This window comes from Schistocerca serialis, chromosome 12, assembly GCF_023864345.2.
Source record: "Schistocerca serialis cubense isolate TAMUIC-IGC-003099 chromosome 12, iqSchSeri2.2, whole genome shotgun sequence".
NCBI classification, from domain to species: Eukaryota; Metazoa; Arthropoda; class Insecta; order Orthoptera; family Acrididae; genus Schistocerca; species Schistocerca serialis.
This window is the reverse complement of record NC_064649.1, coordinates 134,270,701-134,295,153: the sequence shown is the minus strand read 5'-3', so window position 1 is coordinate 134,295,153 and position 24,453 is coordinate 134,270,701. Positions and strand designations below refer to the sequence as shown.

General features: G+C 41.5%; 1 protein-coding gene across 1 annotated transcript in view; it reads right to left on the bottom strand.

Annotated features, from left to right (window-relative positions):
* Positions 1 to 24,453, bottom strand: part of LOC126428046 (intermembrane lipid transfer protein Vps13) — a 487,343-nt gene that overhangs the window by 57,572 nt on the left and 405,318 nt on the right. Inside the window, exons 50-53 of the mRNA XM_050089923.1 lie at positions 18,503 to 18,665; positions 16,624 to 16,840; positions 9,570 to 9,745; positions 9,225 to 9,344 (exon numbers count right to left, since the gene is read on the bottom strand). Coding sequence (XP_049945880.1) covers positions 9,225 to 9,344; positions 9,570 to 9,745; positions 16,624 to 16,840; positions 18,503 to 18,665 — 676 coding nt within the window. The remainder of the gene's footprint in view (positions 1 to 9,224; positions 9,345 to 9,569; positions 9,746 to 16,623; positions 16,841 to 18,502; positions 18,666 to 24,453) is intronic.

The window sequence follows — 24,453 nt, the reverse complement described above, 5'->3', positions numbered from 1 at the left end:
AAATATCTACTGTTTCAATTACTACTGCCGACGGATGCTTTTGTGCCAACGGACGACAAATTTGCATCAGTTGTCACTTAAGGTGCAGTTTTAAGGTGCCATTTGCCGAACGTGCACTACTGTTTCCAACTTGTGCAGGGGCTTGCTTTAAATGAAAAAGATACTGAATTTTGTGGCAATGCTGTAAGAAAGATGGCGGATGAAAAGTTACATCAATTTTTAATCTTAGTGGGAAGTTGAATACACACACTGTTCACACATGTAGGGTCTGCTAAATCCGCAAGAATCACTACAACACGAGAGACTCCTCGAAGCTAAATGTGTTTTTTGCCATCCTCATTGCCATTTCAACATCTGAGGATTTTCAAAATGATCTCTTCCGCAACAGTGGATAAGTTGCATGGGAGAAGAAGGTCTGGGTCTTGTGTCCTAAACACTGTTATCTCCTTGCATCATGCCTCATGGCTTTTACTCGTGGGGCTCTGAGGGGAGGGTGGGGGCCAAACAAGCAAATGAAGCAGTTTACCTCATGGCTCTACCAACAGCTATAGCTGAGCTGCAGAACTGAATCGCAGCTGCAGGACACTCTACAGCATGAGAGACAAATCTTTGCATATGAGACAAATTTAGCAACCACGTATGTATTCACCATGTGGCAGCAGAACAGTTACAAGAAGTATCTTTAAACTTTAAAATTTTCTGTTTCCACATGTACATAGTTTATTCAAATCCAACTTCTATTGCATGAAATACAAATCAGTTAAACTTGATGAATCTTTCTGAATAACCCTGCATTTTAAAACCATTTTCTTCTTCCATTTTTGATACCGGATTTTTGATACTAGACAACATGTGGGTAAAATGTAAAATCACATTCAAAACACAGATTACGTTAGCGGCATGTCTGTCAGGGAGGGCAGCAATCTGTCACTGATTCTTTTGTGTACGGGAATGTGTTATTGTTAGGCGAGTGTCGGGAGATTTGGGATGACTTGGAAGGATTTCTATTTTGTGCAATTAATGGCAGCTTGCTTTAAATCTGGACATATTCAAATTAATCCGTAAGGTAAGAGACACATTCCTGTAATGTCGAAATACACTCTTACTGGTATTTTCTCGTGTTTTGTCATGTTGATAAAATATCTAGGTGTAAAACTGAGAAACGACACAAACTGCAATGGGCACACAAGGTCAGCTGTACGGAAAGTGAGTGGGCAACTATCGTTTACTGAGAGACTTCTATGAATTTGCAGCATGTCTACAATGGAAAATGTGCACAGAAAGCTGATGTAACCCATTTTTGAGTACTGCGTCAGTGCTTGGGATCCCCACAGTCAGATTAAATAAAGATGCTGAAGTAGTTCGAAAGGACCACTTGTCAGTTTGATCAGTAAGAGTACTACAAAAAAATGGTTCAAATGGCTCTGATCACTATGGGACATAACATCTATGGTCATCAGTCCCCTAGAACTTACAACTACTTAAACCTAGCTTAACCTAAGGACATCACACAACACCCAGTCATCACGAGGCAGAGAAAATCCCTGACCCCGCCGGGAATCGAACCCGGGTGTGGGAAGCGAGAACGCTACGCGCGACCACGAGCTGCGGACAAGAGTACTACAGAGTACAGCTTTGCGACCTAGGATGAGAATCAGTGGAGGGAAAAAGACAGGCCACTTCGCAATATGCTACTGGGGAATTTTAGACTACTAGCATTTGCAACAGACCACAGAACAATTCTACTGCTTCCACCCTTCACACTGTACAAGGACACGAAGGATGAAATAAGGGCACTCTACATCTACACACACATTCTGCAAGCCACCGTACGGTTAATGGCGGACGGTACCTCGTTCTGCTACCAGTCATTTCCTTTCCTATGCCACTCGCTAATCGAGCAAGTGAAAATGACTTTCTGTACACCTCTGTATGAGCTCTAATTTTTCTTATCCAGTCTACAAACCATGGAAAATTGAGGATGGAATGTAACAGTATCATGCAAAGGAAAGGTGCTACACATCATATAGTGGAGATGCTGAGTCACAGACAGGCACAACAAAAAGACTGTCAAAAATTAACAAAAAGACTGTCAAAAATTACATTCCATGTGGCACTGGCATTTCTCAACAAGAAAATGTGCCATGTCACAAGGCCAGAAGTGTGATAGAGTGGTTCGAAGAACACAGTGGCCGGTTGATGTGCTAACCCCTCCCCACCAATTTGCCAAAACTGAACCCAATGGAACACATCTGGGATGCGGATGAACATGGCATCAGAGCTCATCCCCCCCCTCCAGAATTTATGGGAATTAGGCGACGTGTGTGTGCAGATGTGGTACCAACTCCCTCCAGCAACCTACCAAGGCCTCACTGTTTGCATGACACAATGCATCACCACTGTTATCTCATATCACCTATTAGCTAAGTGGTCATAATGTTCTAGCTGATCAGTGCACACTGTATGCAAACATTACAGGATTGCTATTCTTACTCATCCATGTTAACTTATTTTATTTTACATTTTGAGCAAGCCGTCATTCATCACTTGAAATAGAAATTTTGTCCAAGTCATCCAGTATGCTTTTATGATCACTCAACAAAGATACTTTCCCATACATAGTAGCATCTTCAGCAGTAACACATTGCTGTTGATCCTATACATCAGATGATTGTATGCAGAGAACAAGAGCAGTCCTATCCCACTGCTTTGGGGCACACCTGGCCATACCATTCTCTCTGATGAACAATCTCCATCAACCACAAGATGCAGGGTTCTATTACTTAAGTCATCTTCGAACCACTCACATATCTCAAAATATACTTTGCGTCCTCTAACCTATATTAATAGTCTGTGATGGGGCACTGTGCTAAACACTTTTAGGAATACGGAATTTGCCTCTCGCCATTCACCGACAGTTCATCGGACAGTGTCCAACTAAAGGTTAAGCTGATTTCCCAAAGTCAACGTTTTCTAAAGCTGAGCCAATTTGTGTACAGAAGCTTTTGTCTTGCAAGGAAACTTATTATATTCACTTGCACAGGCACAAACCTCTAATGCTTTTTTCCCCCTCATTCAACTTGAAAGCAGGACACGAAAGAAAATGGTACAAAGTCCCTCTGTCATTCACCGTACCGTGCCTTACAGATCATATATGTTGAGTAACTGAAGATGTAGAAGTTGTGCTGCACCTGTCACAGGACAGGCACTGGTTAGACAAGCTGGATTAAGCACTCTTACTTCTACTTGTATCCAGGAAGTCACCCACATGGTGACAGCTGACATAACCAACACAGGTAATTCGGCAGCCAATAGCTCCTTCCACATTCCCAAAGTGCGAGACAGTATTAGCGTTCTATCGGAGGTCAAATGATTTACTAGCCATCTCATCATAAAGAGCTGTGGGAGTTAAAACAAGTTATTGTTGTGTATTAGGTATTTGATTAAAAGAAACACTGTGTCATTTGATTTTTGCAATTGAAATCAGCATAAATTTACTACCGATTCAGGGTAGTGTACAGTGATACAGAAACAAACAAACACATAAAATGTTTGAAAATATTGTGAAATTTTTGAGAATGGGCAAATAAACATGCATAATAAAATTCGAATTGTGTCCATGTCCATCACTTGTCACGGATTATTGAATAATCGACATAAGTTGTATAAGAAACTTTTTCATAAAGATCTCACGTGCTGGAAGCATTTTGTTAGTGACGTTGAGGTGAAAACTGCAATAAACAACTCACTTAATGAACTGAAGACAGCCAACTACAACACATGAATTCTAAAGTTCATGGACACTTATGACAAATGCTGAAATAAGAGAGATGATTATGAACAGAAGTACAGCATGTTTCATGTTTTGTCAACATTTTGTTGATAAAATACACTTTTTTAATTTATTACAGCTAAAAGCACATTCCTTTCTGGAGTACTGTCTTAGTTGATGTGGAACAAGGTTGAAGGTCTTCTGCGAAAGGATGAATGTAATGATGTTTCATGACAGGCTGACCGGCAGCAAAGATGGAAGCTGTGGTACTTCATCCTTAAATGAAGCTCAATTCATCAGCAACTCTCTGGACAACGAGACAGATCTGATAGTTCGAGATTCTTCCAGATATCTTCACTGTACGAAGGACGTTCAGTAACTAACAAGAAAAACTGCATTAGGGGAGAAAACTGTAGGAAAAGTTGGCAAACTATCAGGCAATTTTATCAGTTATTTGAAAAAAAATAAAAGCAAACATAACCTATTTTGTTCATTTCAAAATATCAGTTCTGTATGAACACATACAATGGGAGAGAAACATTCAGTGATAAAACTATATGTGAAAAAGTCGGGAATTTATTCAAGAATGCTCAAATAGTACAGTGAAAGATGTTTAAGCTGTGGAAGCGCATGTAAGTGGATTGAACAGATTAAATTAGTCAGTGCAAGTGACCCCCTATTCATCACCCCAGCCTGAAATCTTAACTTATGCACTACATCATTGTATAAACCGAAAATGAAAAAAAAAAAAAAAGAAAAACCATGAAAATTGGTAATTTGTGAAAAATCAATATTCAAACTGTGCGTTTTATGAGTCTAGACACACAAACTGTGTTTGAGCTGAGTCATAAGATAACTGGTAAGTCCTTAAAGATGCCAATGTGTGTTTGTTCTGAACCTGAAACAATGGTTTTAAATTGAAGGTGATAAGTTTCTAGAGAACATAATGTCAGATGATATGTGCATATGTGGTGCATTTCAATCATTATTCTTGTTCTCGTTTTGTGAATAAAACCACCTTTTCTTGCTGCAACTTCATTTATTTTTCCCAGAAGTGTTTCGCCTTTTTCTCGCTTTAAGGCATCTAGAATGATACAGTTTTGTTATTTTTCGATTATTGAACAGTTCACATCATGGTTTTTTTTTTATGTAAATAAGTAATAACTTACAGTATGCTGTGATCTATTTCTCAGATCACAACAAACTGTAACTAATTGCTTATTTACATAAAAAACATGACGTGAACTGTTTGATAATCTAAAAATAACAAAACTGTATCGTTATAGATCCCAGTTAAGACACCTTACAGCAAGAAAAAGGTGAAATGCATCTGGGAAAAATAAATTACGTTGCAGCAAGAATAGATGTTATAAAACAAGTATTTCTGTGCTTGCTGCAGTGGATGACCACACAAACAAACTTATTATTCTTGTTGTTCAACAAATGTTAATAAAAATGAAACCACTGTGAGTGAAGGAGGAAATATCAAGAACAATGTCAATGACATTCATTGCAGAAAGAAGTAGAAAACAAATGTTACAAGCAGTCATTTCAGGTAAGTTATGCCCTAACATGAGTTTGTAGTGCAAATTATTGCCAACCCTTGAAAACGTTTACTTATTTTTTACCCTTTGGACAACTCACCTCTACAACAATCTACCACATATTTTGGTAAAAGCAGTGAGGAATTTGCAAATCAGGGACTGGTAATAGCGCTCCTTCAGCAAAGACAGTCAAATGTAAATTGTGGCTGGTTGCTGCCATACTCTATAAACATTCTCTCCAAAATATATTGAAAGTTGTCTTAAGTTCTCAGCCTACTTTCACTACTTGAGAAGAGTCTCATGAAAAATGAGTGATTGTAGGACAATGAAAATCTGGGAAAGCATTTGGGAGGACATGTGGAAGAGAAGTAATGAATGTACCACTGGGAAAAAAAAAAAAAAAAAAAAACCCACATTTTAATTTCCACTTGGGATGATAACATCTTTTAAGTGCATACCATGTTTACATTCCAGCTTACAAACAGTGCTCAAACTGATGGTAATTTAAATCCGTGACAGGCTGAAAGTTCGTACAGATACCACTTAGCTATTGTTTGCAGCACTTTACGAAATGTGGAGCGTGTAATATTCAGCTATTACTAGACACTGCTCGAAGATCGCACATTGCGATCAGCATTTCCTGCCTCAGCACAATTGGCCATTTGCCTCACCCAGTCCCCAAACTGCCAGTTAATTCCAACTTCTAATTCACATTCTTCAACCATAGTGTGGGAAGAGGACCTGTTTGTATCCCTTTAATGCGTCAATACTTGCAAAGAACAGCAGCTGTACTGCAATTGTTTTTGATGAAACAGCTTTGGTTATCCAGACCCATGTTCACTGCCTGCAGCTGTAATGGAAACGTATGCTTGTGTTTCGACCTTATGTCGCTGTACCACCACCTGCTCTTACAAGGAGACAGCACGACCATGGGGTCGGGGATTTGTCCGCAATTTTGTGTGGTGAAAGAGGACCCCTAACACCTCACATGGTTAAAATATTAGGACGATCCAAAGTTTCTTAGGTGCCTTATGAGTATAAAATGTTAGTACACTGCCGAGCCGCCGTCTGGCCTAGGCATTTAGGGCTTGGAGTCTTACGCCAGAGGTCTCATGTTCGATTCCTCCTGTGGCACTTTTTTCCCCCTTCTGTTTCATTTTCTTTGGTTATTCCACCAATTATTCAGAAAGATTCAAAAACCTACATTACCTTTAACAAATTGATTGTATAAAAATTATTTTCTTTTTGTACAACAACATAATTCATGGCGGTGGGTTTTCCATTTTTCATTGTAAAGTATATGAGGAGAAACATTGCCTTTTTAATCAGAATAACAAAGTCAATTGGAAAACATTCAATTTTTATACATATAATTATTACAAACAAGAACTGCAGTGGTAATTATCATTAAAACAAATGAAGCAATAATTTTTGCGACATCTTGCGCAACATATAAAAGCGGATTTTTTACAATCACAGAGCATTTGCAATAAATCTGTACAAAAACACGCCCAATTAACATTTACAAAAATGTTTCGAGTTTCTGACAATTTTGAGGCAAAGCAGGCATACTGAATCATGTCTCGGAATATTGGTGACGATAATTGATGGTGAATTATAGAATGAATTTTTATACAATCTTCCCAGGAGTTAATTTCACGATTCTCCTGTAACAATGCACTGCAATTTTGCAAGCAATAGAAGAAAAAAAAAAGTGCCGGAGGAGGAATCGAACTCGAGACCTTTGGCATAAGGGTCTGAGCGCTAACGATGTATGCCAGACGGCGGCTCGGCAGTGGACTAACATTTTGTACTCATAAGGCGCCTAAGAAACTTTGGATTGATTTTTCTCGGGATTTTCCAAGTAGTGCGTCCTAATATTTTAACCACATGAGGTGTTAGGGATCCTCGTTCACAACACAAAATTGCGGACAAATCCCCGACCCCATGGTCGTGCTGCTGTCCCCTTGTTAGTGGCAAGTCATTACTCTAACACGACTAACAATGCAAATCTTGCAGTGCACGGTCTGAGCATCATTCCTGTGAAGTTGGGTACCCGTATGGTAAGTAGTTTTGCATCTACACTGACGAAGTTGGGTACCCATACAGTAAATACTTTTGCATTACACTGACTTAAGGGCAGTTAGAACGGAAAATTCTTTTTTACATTTTTGGATTTTTATCTCATTAAAAAATTTGCAATTTTCCGAATAAAATGATTGTATATATAAACTCACATGGAAAGTATTTTATTTTTTTAAATATAAGCTACACCAGTTGAAAATATAAAAAATTGTTACATGCATTACTTCCAGATCTAATAAAATTGATAATTATTTATATAGAAGGCTGTGGATTGCTGTGTTATAAAGGTCATGTCCAGAAGAGGATGGGCACCAGGTTGAGGAAGTTGAAACAAAGTTTGAAAGACAAGAAACTTTCTGATGGTAAAACCATAACAGGCAGGCTGACAGACAAAATGATTGATTAACTATGGCAGTATTATGGGACGGCCATTAGAAATAATACTGAGGATTGTTGGGAATGAAGCAGGCATTATGGGCTACCTTTTTCCACAGACTGTCAACTGCTGAAAAACAAGTACACCACCTTTGCCCTCCTGGACCTGATTTGTGGTGCAATTACCGCATCACCCAGAACTCAAAGAGTTCATACAGCCATAAATATTCCATCCCAGCAGCAGTCTTGAGTATCATAAAACCTATTTACAGAGACCTGGCAAATCCTGAGTTACTGAAGAAGTATTTGCACGGTCAGACTCTAAATCCCAATTAGCCATGCGGTGTCAGTGATACTGTTATTGCTTTTAATGATGGCAACATTGGTAGGGTGAAAGTGCTACATCATATGGGAATTAACCCTGGAGCAAACGGCATCAGAGAAATTGCATGGAAGGACAAGGTTCGCATCGATAAAGCAGTGTATGCAGCACAGTTGGCCACTAAGGAGCCAATAAAGAAGAAAAAACTTGGAAAAAGATCAAGAGGATGATATTCAGTACGGTGCAGAATGCTTCCGAGTGACTAAAAATACACAATTAAACATATGTTGAGTAAGTTACAGTCTTTTGGAACTTCAGAAGCCATTCCTGAAAACTTACATTTCCTGTTGCATTTTTCCCTAAATCTCAGAAACCACTTCGATTAGAGTATTCAAATTTTCAGTGAGTAATAACGTACATATCCTGAGTCAACTAAACTAAAAGAAGAACATAATGTTATGTAAAATTAAAATTATTTACGATAATGTACAAAAAGTGCACAAAATTTTAACTGTGCAATTAAAAAATTGCATTTCCAAAAGCAGCGTCTGAAATGCAATTATTGTAGTTCAGTAGACTCAGAAAATATAGTTTAATGTCCTGTAAAAGTTTCATGTCAATGGTTACAGTAGTTCCTGAAATACAGGGAAGCCATGTCATTAAATTTAACACTGTTGGGATAGGGCGTTCCAACTCCCCTGAAGTAGTGAAAGTTTAATCTTAACTGCCCTGTACTCCATAAATGTAGCAACTGTTCACAGGTGTTTTTTATATATATATATATATATATATATATATATATATATATATATATATATATATATATATATATATATATATATATATATATATTTATTTATTTTTTTTTTTTTTTTTACCACTGGATACAGAGAACAGGTCTACGAGAACCTTTTTGCATCAAAACTACTTTCTGTAATATTGATCTCTTCCCCTAGGGATGCACAGACTACAAACTGACAACGTTTCCAAATATTAAAGAGAAATACAATTAAGTTTTTATTAAATAACACTTTTTTACAATGAGCCAAAATGATTTCTGTTAAGGGAACACTAAAAAATATTTACGCATCATAATAGTTTGCTCGGTTCACGTGCAGCATCTCACCTTAAGCGGTGAGAAGTGCAGGAGATCGTAAAAGTTCTTCTGCTCCTGTGAAGACTGCATCGACACGTGACTCTGGAGAGGCTCCTCGACCACCTTTAAGTCGGCTGCAAACTGTTCTGCCTGAAAACAAATTAAATGGCGTTTTAGTTCAAAACAACATTTATTCAAACAAATGTCCTTATAAATGCTGTTACCAAAATTTAAGGTTTCGCAAAGACAAATCTGAAATACTTGGAATAATTATAGGTAACTAGAGTCACTGCAGTAAATTGAGTGCATAAACTACTCTAACTCCACCAGACGAAGAGCATCAATTAATTTGATCAGTACAGCACACACATTTACCTCCTGCGCGTCACTGAGTTCGTCCGCCATGAACAGCTGGATGAGGCTGTTGATGAAGCCCAAGTCGAGCTTTATGTGGAACTCCTGGATAAGCACCTTGAAGTACTTGAACTGCTGCACAGGGCTGTGCTCCATTATCCTCTGCACAATGCTCACCTCCGCGAAGGGCTTCAGCGCTGTAAAACAGAGTTCACGATCACATTAGATCTCACTTTCATTGGCTGTGGTCACGAATACACAGTCCGGGCGCATTAATGTGATCACCGTCTATGTTGGATATCAGCGTCCAATAACCACTTTCAGGTTGTGCCGCTACAGCGGAGTTATTGAATGCAGTTTTCCGAAATTCCTTCACCAGGGAAGACGAATGGAATATTCCAGAATTTGAAACACGAACAGCTGCTAGCGTGAGTTTCTTAGAAGTAGATACCTTAGTGGTTGCGAAGCAACTCAAATTGCTTGATACGGGCAAGTCTTCAGGTCCAGATTGTATACCGATTAGGTTCCTTTCAGATTACGCTGATACAATAGCTCCCTACTTAACAATCATATACAACCACTCGCTCACCGATAGATCTGTACCTACAGATTGGAAAATTGCGCAGGTCGCACCAGGGTAGTAGGAGTAATCCATCGAACTACAGACCTATATCATTGACGTCAGTTTGCAGTAAGGTTTTGGAGCATATATTGTATTTAAACATTATGAATCACCTCGAAGGGAACGATCTATTGATACGTAATCAGCACGGTTTCAGAAAACATCGTTCTTGTGCAACGCAGCTAGCTCTTTATTCGCACGAAGTAATTGCCGCTATCGACAGGGGATCTCAAGTTGATTCCGTGTTTCTAGATTTCTGGAAAGCTTTTGACACTGTTCCTCACAAGCAACTTCTAATCAAGCTGCGGGTCTATGGGATATCGCCTCAGTTGTGTGACTGGATTCGTGATTTCCTGTCAGGAAGGTCGCAGTTCGTAGTAATAGATGGCAAATCGTCGAGTAAAACTGAAGTGATATCAGGTGTTCCCCAGGGAAGCATCCTGGGACCTCTGCTGTTCCTGATCTATATAAATGACCTGGGTGACAATCTGAGCAGTTCTCTTAGGTTGTTCGCAGATGATGCTGTAATTTACCGTCTAGTAAGGTCATCCGAAGACCAGTATCAGTTGAAAAGCGATTTAGAAAAGATTGCTGTATGGTGTGGCAGGTGGCAGTTGACGCTAAATAACGAAAAGTGTGAGGTGATCCACACGAGTTCCAAAAGAAATCCGTCGGAATTCGATTACTTGATAAATAGTACAATTCTCAAGGCTGTCAATTCAACTAAGTACCTGGGTGTTAAAATTACAAACAACTTCAGTTGGAAAGACCACACAGATAATATTGTGGGGAAGGCGAGCCAAAGGTTGTGTTTCATTGCCAGGACACTTAGAAGATGCAACGAGTCCACTAAAGAGACAGCTTACACTACACTGGTTCGTCCTCTGTTAGAATATTACTGTGTGGGATTGACGGAGGACATCGAAAGGGTGCAAAAAAAGGGCAGCTCATTTTGTATTATCTACATCTACATCTACATTGATACTCCGCAAGCCACCCAACGGTGTGTGGCGGAGGGCACTTTACGTGCCACTGTCATTACCTCCCTTTCCTGTTCCAGTCGCGTATGGTTCGCGGGAAGAACGACTGCCTGAAAGTCTCCGTGCGCGCTCTAATCTCTCTAATTTTACATTCGTGATCTCCTCGGGAAGTATAAGTAGGGGGAAGCAATATATTCGATACCTCATCCAGAAACGCACCCTCTCGAAACCTGGCGAGCAAGCTACACCGCGATGCAGAGCGCCTCTCTTGCAGAGTCTGCCACTTGAGTTTATTAAACATCTCCGTAACGTTATCACGGTTACCAAATAACCCGGTGACGAAACGCGCCGCTCTTCTTTGGATCTTCTCTATCTCCTCCGTCAACCCGACCTGGTACGGATCCCACACTGATGAGCAATACTCAAGTATAGGTCGAACGAGTGTTTTGTAAGCCACCTCCTTTGTTGATGGACTACATTTTCTAAGCACTCTCCCAATGAATCTCAACCTGGTACCCGCCTTACCAACAATTAATTTTATATGATCATTCCACTTCAAATCGTTCCGTACGCATACTCCCAGATATTTTACAGAAGTAACTGCTACCAGTGTTTGTTCCGCTATCATATAATCATACAATAAAGGAGAGAGTGTGGCAGATATGGTACGCGAGTTGGAATGGAAGTGATTAAAGCAAAGACTTTTTCGTCACGGCGAGATCTATTTACGAAATTTCAGTCACCAACTTTCTCCTCTGAATGCGAAAATATTTTGTTGAGCCCAACCTACATAGGTGGGAACGATGATCAAAATAAAATAAGAGAAATCAGAGCTCGAACAGAAAGGTTTCGGTGTTCGTTTTTCCCGCTCGCTGTTCGGAAGTGGAACGGTAGAGAGATAGTACGATTGTGGTTCGATGAACCCTCTGCCAAGCAGTTAAATGTGAATTGCATAGTAATCGTGTAGATGTAGATGAATATGTTTTATGGTCCACTGAACAGAGAGCCATTAACGTACGTACGTAAGGAAGGGATCCGGGCTGGAGGGGGGAGCATTATGATCTGGGGAACGTTTTTGTGGTGTTCCCTGGGTGATTTCGTCATTCTGGAAGGCACAATAGTTGAAACATGTATGCATCTATCCTTAAGGAAGACCTCCACCTTATACGCAGTTTGGTTTTCCTCGGTACGACGGCATCTACCAGCAGGACAATGCAAAGTGTCGCACAGCTCAAAGCTTATCTGCACGATACAAAGAGCACCGAGAGAGAGTATCACACTCCTGTAGTTACGAAACTCTCTGGGTTTAAACCCAATTGAAAAGGCACGAGACCACCTCGATCGGGCTGCTCGTGCTACGTATCCTCAGCTGAGAAACCTACAGCAGCTAGGCACAGCACTAAAGTTGGGTCGGCTTGGCTTGGCATCACTGTTGGTACCTTCCAGAACCTCACTGACTTCCTTCTTGCACATCTCCAGTGGTCTGTGCTGCAGAAGGTGGTTATTTAGGCTTCTCACAGGAGGTCGCATTAGTGCGAGCGGACAGCGTAGTTATGCAAGCAGCCACCTCTCGTCTGTTGCTTTTACTTGTACTCAGTAGACACTCTCCATCACATCAAAATAAAACTCTAAAGCTATAATAGTCAGAGAATTCTTTGGTACACAAAGATGAACACAAAAACTTTCTATCATTTGGGAACCTGCAACTCACGAAAAGAACATGCAGATACAACATTGTAGCATAAGAAACTGCTCAGTCCCATAGCCAAAGAAGCCCGCTGCAGTAAGAGCACTATTTCAAATGTTTCTACTCCTCCTAAGATAACTCAGTAAGACATCAAAGCTTCCAGTAACATCACACGAGCAGTACGAAGATGTGTCTCAGCAGTGACACATGAACACTGACTACAATTGACAATGTTGTTGATAACATCAGTGGGAAAAATATATATAAAAACAAAGACACAAACACACACGCGAATTTCAAGCTTTCGCAATCTGAGGTTGCTTCATCAGCAAAGAGGGAAGGAGAGGGAAAGACAAAAGGATATGGGTTTTAAGGGAGAGGGTAAGGAATCATTCCAATCTGTTGAGAGGCCAGACAAACGTATGGTTCCTGAAAAGGGGCAGCAGCCTTTTCAGTAGTTGCAGGGTCAACAGTCTGGATGATTGACTGATCTGGCCTTGTAACACTAACCAAAATGGCCTTGCTCTGCTGGTACGGTGAACGGCTGAAAGCAAGGGGAAACTACAGCCGTAATTTTTCCCGAGGGCATGCAGCTTTACTGTGTGATTAAATGATGATGGCGTCCTCTTGGGTAAAATATTCCGGAGGTTAAATAGTCCCCCATTTGGATCTCCGGGCGGGGACTACTCAGGAGGACGCCATTATCAGGAGAAAGAAAACTGGCGTTCTACGGATCGGAACGTGGAATGTCAGATCCCTTAATTGGGCAGGTAGGTTAGAAAACTTAAAAAGGGAAATGGATAGGTTAAAGTTAGATGTAGTGGTAATTATCGAAGTTCGGTGGCAGGAGGAACAAGACTTTTGGTCAGGTGAATACAGGGTTATAAATACAAAATCAAATAGAGGTAATGCAGGAGTAGGTTTAATAATGAATAAAAAAAAATAGGAGTTTGGGTAAGCTACTACAAACAGCATAGTGAACGCATTATTGTGGCCAAGATAGACACAAAGCCCACGCCTACTACAGTAGTACAAGTTTATATGCCAACTATCTCTGCAGATGACGAAGATATTGAGGAATTGTATGATGAGATAAAATAAATTATTCAGGTAGTGAAGGGAGATGAAAATTTAATAGTCATGGGTGACTGGAATTCGATAGTAGGAAAAGGGAGAGAAGGAAACGTAGTAGGTGAATATGGATTGGGGGGAAGAAATGAAAGAGGAAGCCGCCTTGTAGAATTTTGCACAGAGCATAACTTAGTCATAGCTAACACTTGGTTCAAGAATCATAAAAGAAGGTTGTATACATGGAAGAATCCTGGAGATACTGACAGGTTTCAGATAGAATATATAATGCTAAGACAAAGATTTAGGAACCAGGTTGTAAGTTGTAGGACATGTCCAGGGGCAGATGTGGACTCTGACCACAATCTACTGGTTATGAACTGTAGATTAAAACTGAAGAAACTGCAAAAAGGTGGGAATTTAATGAGATGGGACCAGGACAAACTGAAAGAACCAGAGGTTGTAGAGTGTTTCAGGGAGAGCATAAGAGAACAATTGTCACAAATGGGAGAAAGAAATACAGTAGAAGAAGAATGGGTAGCTCTGAGGGATGTAGTAGTGAAGGCAGCAGAGGATCAAGTAGGTAAAAAGACGAGGGCTAGTAGAAACCCTTGCGTAACAGAAGAAATATTGAATTTAACTGATGAAAGAACAAAATACAAAAATGCAGTAAATGAAGCAGGCAAAAAGGAATACAAACGTCTCAAAAATGAGATCGACAGGAAGAGCAAAATAGCTAAGCAGGCATGGCTGGAGGACAAATGTCAGGATGTAGAGGCTTATCTCACTAGGGGGTAAGATAGATACTACCTATAGGAAAATTAAAGAGACCTTTGGAGAGAAGAGAACCACTTGTATGAATATCAAGAGCTCAGATGGAAACCCAGTTCTAAGCAAAGAAGGGAAACCAGAAAGGTGGAAGGAGTATATAGAGGGACTATACAAGGGCGATGTACTTGAAGGTAATGTTATAGAAAGGGAAGAGTTTGACAGAGCACTGAAAGACCTGAGTCAAAACAAGGCCCCAGGAGTAGACAACATTCCATGAGAACTACTGACGGCCTTGGGAGAGCCAGTCCTGACAAAACTCTACCATCTGGTGAGCAAAATGTATGAGACAGGCGAAATACCATCAGACTTGAAGAAGAATGTAATAATTCCAATCCCAAAGAAAGCAGGTGTTGACAGGTGTGAAAATTACCGAACTACCAGTTTAATAAGTCACAGCTGCAAAATACTAACGCGAATTCTTTACGGACAAATGGAAAAACCGGTAGAAGCCGACCTCGGGGAAGATCAGTTTGGATTCCGTAGAAATGTTTGAACACGTGAGGCAATACTGACCTTACGACTTATCTTAGAAGAAAGATTAAGGAAAGGCAAACCTACGTTTCTAGCATTTGTAGACTGAGAGAAAGCTTTTGACAGTGTTGACTGGAATACTCTCTTTCCAATTCTAAAGGTGGCAGGGGTAAAATACAGGGAGCGAAAGGCTATTTACAATTTGTACAGAAACCAGATGGCAGTTTTAAGAGTCGAGGAGCATGAAAGGGAAGCAGTAGTTGGGAAGGGAGTGAGACAGGGTTGTAGCCTCTCCCCGATGTTATTCAATCTGTATATTGAGCAAGCAGTGCAGGAAACAAAAGCAGATGAACGGAATGGACAGTGTCTTGAAAGGAGGATACAAGACGAACATCAACACAAGCAAAATGAGGATAATGGAATGTAGTCAAATTAAGTCGGGTGATGCTGAGGGAATTAGATTAGGAAATGAGACACTTAAAGTAGTAAAGGAGTTTTGCTATTTGGGGAGCAAAGTAAGCGATGATGGTCAAAGTAGAGAGGATATAAAATGTAGACTGGCAATGGCCAGGAAAGCATTTCTGAAGAAGAAAAATTTATTAACATAGAGTATAGATTTAAGTGTCAGGAAGTCGTTTCTGAAAGTATTCGTATGGAGTGTAGCCATGTATGGAAGTTAAACATGGATGATAAATAGTTTCGACAAGGAGAGAATGGAAGCTTTCGAAATGTGGTGCTACAGAAGAATGCTGAAGATTAGATGGGTAGATCACCTAACTAATGAGGAGGTATTGAATAGAATTGGGGAGAAGAGGAGCTTGTGGCACAACTTGACAAAAAGAAGGGACCGGTTGGTAGGACATGTTCTGAGGCATCAAGGGATCACAAATTTAGCTTTGGAGGGCAGCGTGGAAGGTAAAAATCATAGAGGGAGACCAAGAGATTAATACACTAAGCAGATTCAGAAGGATGTAGGTTGCAGTAAGTACTGGGAGATGAAGCTTGCACAGGATAGAGTAGCATGGAGAGCTGCATCAAACTAGTACCAGGACTGAAGACCACAACAACAACATTAAATTCTCAAAAATCTAATTTAACTTGCCCATGTCTTACTTTTTTCCTTTCACTCTGTGTACAGCTAATACCAATTACAAAGATCTTTTGAAAACTGCATAAGCCAAAGTTTAATTGTTTAAGCCAAGACAAAGAAAGTCCTGCAGCTACAAGAAACTATAAACAACTTTCACAAGTACATTTACTACTGTTTTGGTGTTTGTTCTCTCACAGTAACAATACTCGTGTCACCAGAAAAATTTGACTAATTCCGCCTCCACATTCATACAGATGGAAGTTCATTTTGAGAAACAGGCACAGTAAGTCTCACCACTCCCGAGCGGCCCTCCTCTACGCTCTTACCGTTGTCGGCAGCGACGCTCCTGGGTGGCGGCACGGGCGCCAGCACGACGGGGAACATGCAGTCGAACATCTGGTTGTCGATCTGCAGCCGGTTGATCTTGGCATGCAGCTGCGTCTGGTGCGGCGACGTGCGCAGCTGCATCCACAGGCCCGTGTGGTAGGTGCGGCGCAGCCTGCGCCGGCTCGGCCGTATCATCTCCTCTGCATTGAAGTCCACCTGCCGGGTGGGGAGTGAACGAGACACTGGTTTACACTTCACTGTCTTCTAAAAGCTTTTGTAAATATTAAGAGAGAGACATTTCCCTGGCACTCTGCTAACTTTTGATACTCGAGCCAGTGTAGGCATAAAGTGTTTTGGAAGACCACACATACTGATAGATACTTACGTAAGAACTCCTATCATCACCCACAAAAAAAGAGGTGTAATCAAAAGTTTAGTGGACAGGGCAAAACGGATTTGTACGCCGGAACATCTGGATACGGAACTGAATCGTCTGAAACGGGCCTTCGAAAAGAATGTGTACTCGAACAAAGAAATTAATAGAGTTTTAAGACCTAATTACAGCAGGCCAAAGGACAAGGATGGTACACAGCAATGGAAGAACACGGTGTCTTTACTTTTTATTAGTAAGATTACAGATCGAATGGGAAAAATTTTGCTGAAACGTAAAGTGAAACCGGTATTCAAACCTACCAGAAAAATAGGACAAGTACTTCATTCTGTTAAAGATAGAAGGCCACCATTATCATAGCGGTGTGTATAAAATTCTGTGTACTTGTGGCAAGGACTATATTGGTACTACAAAAAGAAGTGTGAATACGAGGGTAAAGGAGCATAAAAGTCTTTGCCGACTGGGAAAAATAGATAAATCGGCTGTTGTGGAACATGCACTTCAGTCAGGTGACCGTGTAGTTAAGTTTTCTGAAACTACAATTTTAAGTGCTACCACGAACTATTATCCACGACTGTATAGGGACGCTATTGAAATTTATAAACATGAAGATAATTTTAATAGAAAAGAAGAGGCCTTGAAATTAAGCGAGATATGGACAGTGGCGTTACAGAACCGATAACCGATTTTTACCTACGACGGACTATTATCGATAGTTACATTTTATCTTTGACTAGTTTTCTCTCTGCTACTATGTGCAAGCTAGACCACACCCACTTTCCTGGGTATTTAGGCCGCTCTCCGACGCCCGACTTGTCAGTCGGCAGGACTCGCCATACTTCCGAGGATGTCCAATGTAGTATTGGACGAAACATTAGGAATATAAGAATTCCATGGACAACGGCCATATAACCCGGAAGAATTATCAACAACAGTACCATCCAGTTGTGAAAGCCTTCATTGCATGACTGGTTGGAAATGCTTATTTTCAGCTACTCGGAGGGCATTTGCAGGCATTAACGGACTTCACATTCCCGAACTGTGACGCAATTTTTACGAGTGACAATGTGCCACGTCTTCGGGCCACAGCTGTTTGCGACTGGTTTGAAGACATTCTGCACAGTTCTCGCAAATGATATGGCCACCCAGATCGCCCAATGTGAATCCCGTCGAATGTTTACGGGGAGATCAGTTTGTGCACAAAATCCTGCACTGCAACAGTTTTGCAATTGTGGACAACTATACGGGCAACATGGCTCATTATTTCTGCAAGGGACTTCCGATGAGTTGTCGAGTCTGTGCCACCTCAAGCCGCTGCGCTACAACCGGCAAAAGGAGGTCCGGCACCACACTTGGAATTGTCCTATGACTTTTGTCACCTCACTGTATACAGAAACTCACTCCTATGTGAGGCAATTGCTAGTACCTCCTAAGGAGAAGTGAGGAGAGATATACAATTACAGGAATATGAGTGAGGAAGTGCTCACCTCGACCTTGCCGTCGACCAGGACCGTGGTGGGCGGCTCCTGCCCCACGGCCGCCTCCTGCAGGTAGCGCTGGTACGCCAGCTCCATCGACGCCCCGTCCCGCACACTCAGTGGCTTGAAGCGCCTGCCGTTCCATTTGCACGTCTCCCAGATGATACCAGAGCTGTTTTGACAGTGGGTATTCATTGTTTTAGGCAACAGGTATAGGACAGCAGATTCACAACAGCATACTGACAGAATGTATAATGTAACACAAAATATTATTTGTATAGTAAAATTTTATGAATGTCCAGTTTTGGATGACAATTGTTTTCAAAACACAAAGGAATTACAGACATTGTCTGCGCACGGGGATTGATTTAAACCTACGGTCAAAGTTGAAAATCTGTACCAGACCGGGATTCAAACCTGGATCTTCTGCTTATAGCAGAGATGCTCTGACCACTAAGCCACCCAGATAAACTGGTCATTGCAACGTTATGGCCTACCCTAGCGTGCCTCAGCTTATCCACACACTACAAACGTAGTGCCACTTGCCCATCTTCCTCGTTACTCGTGGCACTTTGTCGATCCCCGTAAGACCTCGATCCCGATGTGCATCCGCACCGAAGAGATCATTGGCCATCCTCAGCTTAATTATATATGTTTGGTGCCTGTTCTTTCAGACATGTCTGAGAGAACAGACACCATTTTGATCCAGCAGCCACTATGAATTAAGACACACAGAAATTACAGATATTGGCTGTGAGCACACATTAATTTAAACCAATGGAAAAAGTAGAAAATTTGTGCCGGAGTAATGCCACGAGCAATGAGGACACTACATTAGTAGTGTGTGGATAAGTTGTGAGTTTTGATCTGACACGAAGTGTGCTAGAATAGTCTGTGCAGATGGTCAGAGCATCTGCCTAGCAAGCAGAAGATCTGAGTTTGATTTCCAGTCTCGCACAAATTTTCAACTTTCCCCATCGGTTTAAATCGGTGGTTGCTCGCAGCCAAGCTCTGCAATTCATTTGTGACTTAATTTATAGTGGCTGCTGGATTAGAATGATGTCTGTTCAGTTGCTTTGTCTTGGCCTTCTTGATGTCAGGAATCGTGTCAAAACATTTTCCTTTAACGGAGGTTTTAATTTTTGGGAAGAGCCAGAAGGCACACGGTGCTGAGCCTGGTGATTAAGGCAGATGTGGACAGATGGAAACACTTTTTCTGGGCAAAAATTTGCGAATTTAAAGTGTGGTACAGAGCATTGCAATGAAGAAGGAAGGCACTGGTCTATTTTTCTGGTCTCTTTCCTCACACATTTGTTTACAGCTATTCCCCTTGGAACAAACTCTGATTGCATAATGTCCTCAAACTAAAAGCAGTGAGCTTGACTTTGAAATTTGATTTTGAATAACATCCATTTTTAGGGTGAGAAGTTTCACTGGTTTTTCACTGTGAGTTCAATTTTTGTCTCAGGGTCGTACCCACAGACAGAAGTTTCATCTCCAGTTGCAATTCTCGACATGGAGTCCAGATCTGAATGAAGGCGATCCTTCAACTCTGTGCAAACTGACACACAATTTTCCTTTCATTTATGATTCAAATGTCTGGGAAAAATCTTTCACTCACTTGTCTCATTTGGAAATTTCTGGTTAAAGTGCTTTGCACAGATCCATATAGGATGGGAAGTCCTTCAGTAAGCTCTTGAATAATCATTTGTCTCTTCAAACAAAAAATGTTTGTCAGTTTTTGCACGTTTTCTTCTGTTTTTGAGGTTAATGGATCTCCCAATCATTGCTCATCTTCTGTTGATTCAGTTCCACTTTTAAATCCCTCGTACCTCTTGCAAGTCCGCAGCTCACGGTCTTGCGGTAGCATTCTCGCTTCCCACGCACGGGGCCCTGGGTTCGTTTCCCGGCGGGCAGGGATTTTTTCTGCCTGGAGATGACTGGGTGGTGTTGTGTCGTCTTCATCATCATTGTTCATCCCCATTACGGTTGGAGGAAGGCAATGGCAAACCACCTCCGCTAGGACCTTGCCTCGTCGGCGGTGCGGGTCTCCCACATCATCCCCTACGCTCCTCAGGGTATGGGACATCATCATCATCATCATCATCATCATCATCATCACATCTTGCAAACAGTCTGATTACATGATTATCACTGTACACCAATTTCAAAATTTTATGAGTTTATTTCACACTTTTTTGCAACTCCAAACAGAATTTAATGTTCATGTCTAGCTAAAATTTCACGATGAATGACAGACATGGTAAACACAAACTGACTCAAGTATGTCTAGGCACTGACTGACAAGTCAGGGAATGGCAATTGAATCTCAATGTACACAAGTGCAATGTGCTGCGAATACACAGAAAGATAGATCCTTTATCATTTAGCTACAAAATAGCAGGTCAGCAACTGGAAGCAGTTAATACCATAAATTATCTGGGAGTACACATTAGGAGTGATTTAAAATGGAATGATCATATAATGTTGATCGTCGGTAAAGCAGATGCCAGACTGAGATTCATTGGAAGAATCCCAAGGAAATGCAATCCGAAAACAAAGGAAGTAGGTTACAGTACGCTTGTTCGCCCACTGCTTGAATACTGCTCAGCAGTGTGGGATCCGTACCAGGTAGGGTTGATGGAAGATATAGAGAAGATCCAACGGAGAGCAGCGCGCTTCGTTACAGGATCATTTAGTAATCGCGAAAGCGTTACGGAGATGATAGATAAACTCCAGTGGAAGACTCTGCAGGAGAGACGCTCAGTAGCTCGGTACGGGCTTTTGTCAAAGTTTCGAGAACATACCTTCACCGAAGAGTCAAGCAGTATATTGCTCCCTCCTACGTATATCTCGCGAAGAGACCATGAGGATAAAATCAGAGCTTAGAGCCCACACAGAGGCATACCGACAATCCTTCTTTCCACGAACAATACGAGACTGGAATAGAAGGGAGAACCGATAGAGGTACTCAAGGTACCCTCCGCCACACACCGTCAGGTGGCTTGCGGAGTATGGATGTAGATGTAGATGTAGATGTAGAAGTCAGAATGGGTTGAACTTGATGCTGCCTGCATCAGTGGATCAAGCTACAGTATTTACTCTAATCTAAGCCACAGTCGAATCTAAGGCACACCTGAAAAATGAGACTCGAAATCAAGGAAAAAAAAATTTTCCCCGAATGTAAGCCGCACCTGAAATTTGAGACTCAAGATTCAAGGGGAGAGAAAAGTTTTAGGCCGCACCTCCAAATCGAAACAAAGTTGGTCCATTTTAATATGAGACACAATTTAGGTCGAATGAATGACGATACAGCTACAGTAGTTTGGTTCGAGTCATAAGCTTAGCAGTTGAGCTTTACCAGGTAGCCTTTGCTATGCGTCAGGCACTCCGTCCGTATTTATACGAGTACCCTTCCTTTTTCACGTGCTTCGTATGGTTTGAATTGATTGCTTATTTTTCTTTGATCTCTTAAGTGCCTTCTCTTTGTTATAGGTGTTTACGTCACTCTAAACTGAAAATGCATTACTGTACTGTGTCATGCATTGTTTGTCGCATTCTGATACTGCGTGTTTACGACCTGTCGCCGGTCGCGGCATGGCTTGCTTTTGTGCGCGCTACTGCCGCTTACGATAAAGAAAGAGAGGAATTGTCTCATTAGCGAAACAATGGCAAGAGACTGCTATTTGTTGTTACTTACACTGCTGCTTTCTTTGATAAGGATCAACAAGAACCAAATAATAGACTGCGTATGATAGAAGATGTTCTGAACGAGAGTTTAGCGAAAATTTTTCTCCATTTGGAAATCATTGCAGACGCCTCTTCAGTACATTACATTCTGCACAAAAATAGAGTCATCTTAGATTTAAAAATATAGTCAATTGCCGTGCTCCATTTCTGACTGTATCACTGTTAGGCATAAGAATAATACAAATATAAACATGACATGATATGATATGTATATTCTTCCGAGTTTGCTGTTGTCCCACTCTAGTTTCGTAGTTTATTAGGCAGACAGGATTTAAATGAGAAAGCAGCAAACATGAAAGAATACAAGACAAAATGTTTATATTCGTATTATTCTTATGGTGAAGAGAACACTGCATGTGATTCACAATTCATAAAAGTTCCTATTAGCAACCATCTCTTCTCACAGGTAGGAAAAAATTCAGAATGCAGAGTTGGCCATATTGACAAAAACCCCTAACAGTCTTGCCAGTCGGATTTTCGCAGTACATTGAAATGCAGTGGTCGAAACTCAGGGCGGAGAGAAAAGCTCGTGTTCCACCTTTTATTTTAAAATTTATTTCCTGACGCAGAGGTTTTGGTGCCAGTATTTATCTTTGTGCCAGCAAAGCAAGCCTGTGTAGCGCTACATATATTCGACGGCAGAAGTTAGTTGTGGTGGCACCTACCAACATTTTTCAGAATTTCCGCTTACTTTGCACTTGATTCTAAGCCGCAGGCAGTTTTTTGGATTACAAAAACCGGAAAAAAAGTGCGGCTTAGATTCGAGTACATACGGTCGTACAAATTACATCACGTGGTTGTAGCATCAGGAGATGCTGCTAAATAAATTCATTCATCATATTTTTTGATCACACCTCGTATTCAGTATTCCACAATGGAACATAACACTCTGCAGTGGAGTGTTTGCCGATTTTAAACTTCCTGGCAGATACTCATACCCTTGCACTAATGACTTCTAACAAGTTGTCATTACACCATTACCTAGCCAAACCGACGTCCACAACTCACTACTATGTGAGCCAGAAGTCTGCCACAACATTCTGTTGCCTGGATAAGTGCCGAGACACAAGTCTGTATTCGGACACTGAGGTGAGCCAGTTCCCACACATTTCAGCCTACTACTACTTGTAGAGTTGGAACACTGCAGCTATAGCACAGCACAAGGGCCAGGCCGCCATAGTGGTAAGCTAGATTACACCGTGCCCGGGCTCGGTGTGCGCCGCTTCAGCAGTCTGTGTGATCGAAAGTGACACCCCGTCACAATGAGGCCGGGTCAAGCAGCGATAAAAATCACCCCCTCTGGTCAAAAGACTCCGTCATCAACCTCATGAGGATCACCCAGCCTTAACTACTACTAAACGCTGATCCTGCCAAAAGCACGGGTCTATGGACTGTGTCCAGTTCTGATCTTACCGAGAACCGAACTGGAGTCTTCCAGCTGGAGGTCTATTGCTGGCTGACTTCAGTCAACTCCAGGATGCCACTTGGGAGTCACCAGTTCACCAACTGCATCTGAGGGCACCTCGTTCGTGATCTACTGAGACCAGCTGTCTGTTTCTGGCAACTGTATGCCTTTGGCTGTCAGCAAGCCACTGGTGCTGCTCCAGCTGTAAAGGCCACCGACACGAATGACAGACCACAAACATGCCACCAGTGTCGTGCCGACACAAGCTCCGTTGCCTGAAGCCACCGTACCACATCCACATCTACATCTACATCTACATCCATACTCTGCAAGCCACCTGACGGTGTGTGGCGGAGGGTACCCCGAGTACCTCTATCGGTTCTCCCTTCTATTCCAGTCTCGTATTGTTCGTGGAAAGAAGGATTGTCGGTATGCCTCTGTGTGGGCTCTAAGCTCTCTGATTTTAACCTCATGGTCTCTTCGCGAGATATACGTAGGAGGGAGCAATATACTGCTCGACTCCTCGGTGAAGGTATGTTCTCGAAACTTCGACAAAAGCCCGTACCGAGCTACTGAGCATCTCTCCTGCAGAGTCTACCACTGGAGTTTATCTATCATCTCCGTAATGCTTTCACGATTACTAAACCATCCTGTAACGAAGCACGTTGCTCTCCGTTGGATCTTCTCTATCTATTCTATCAACCCTACCTGGTACGGATCCCACACCGCTGAGCAGTATTCAAGCAGTGGGCGAACAAACGTACTGTAACCTACTTGTTTTCGGATTGCATTTCCTTAGGATTCT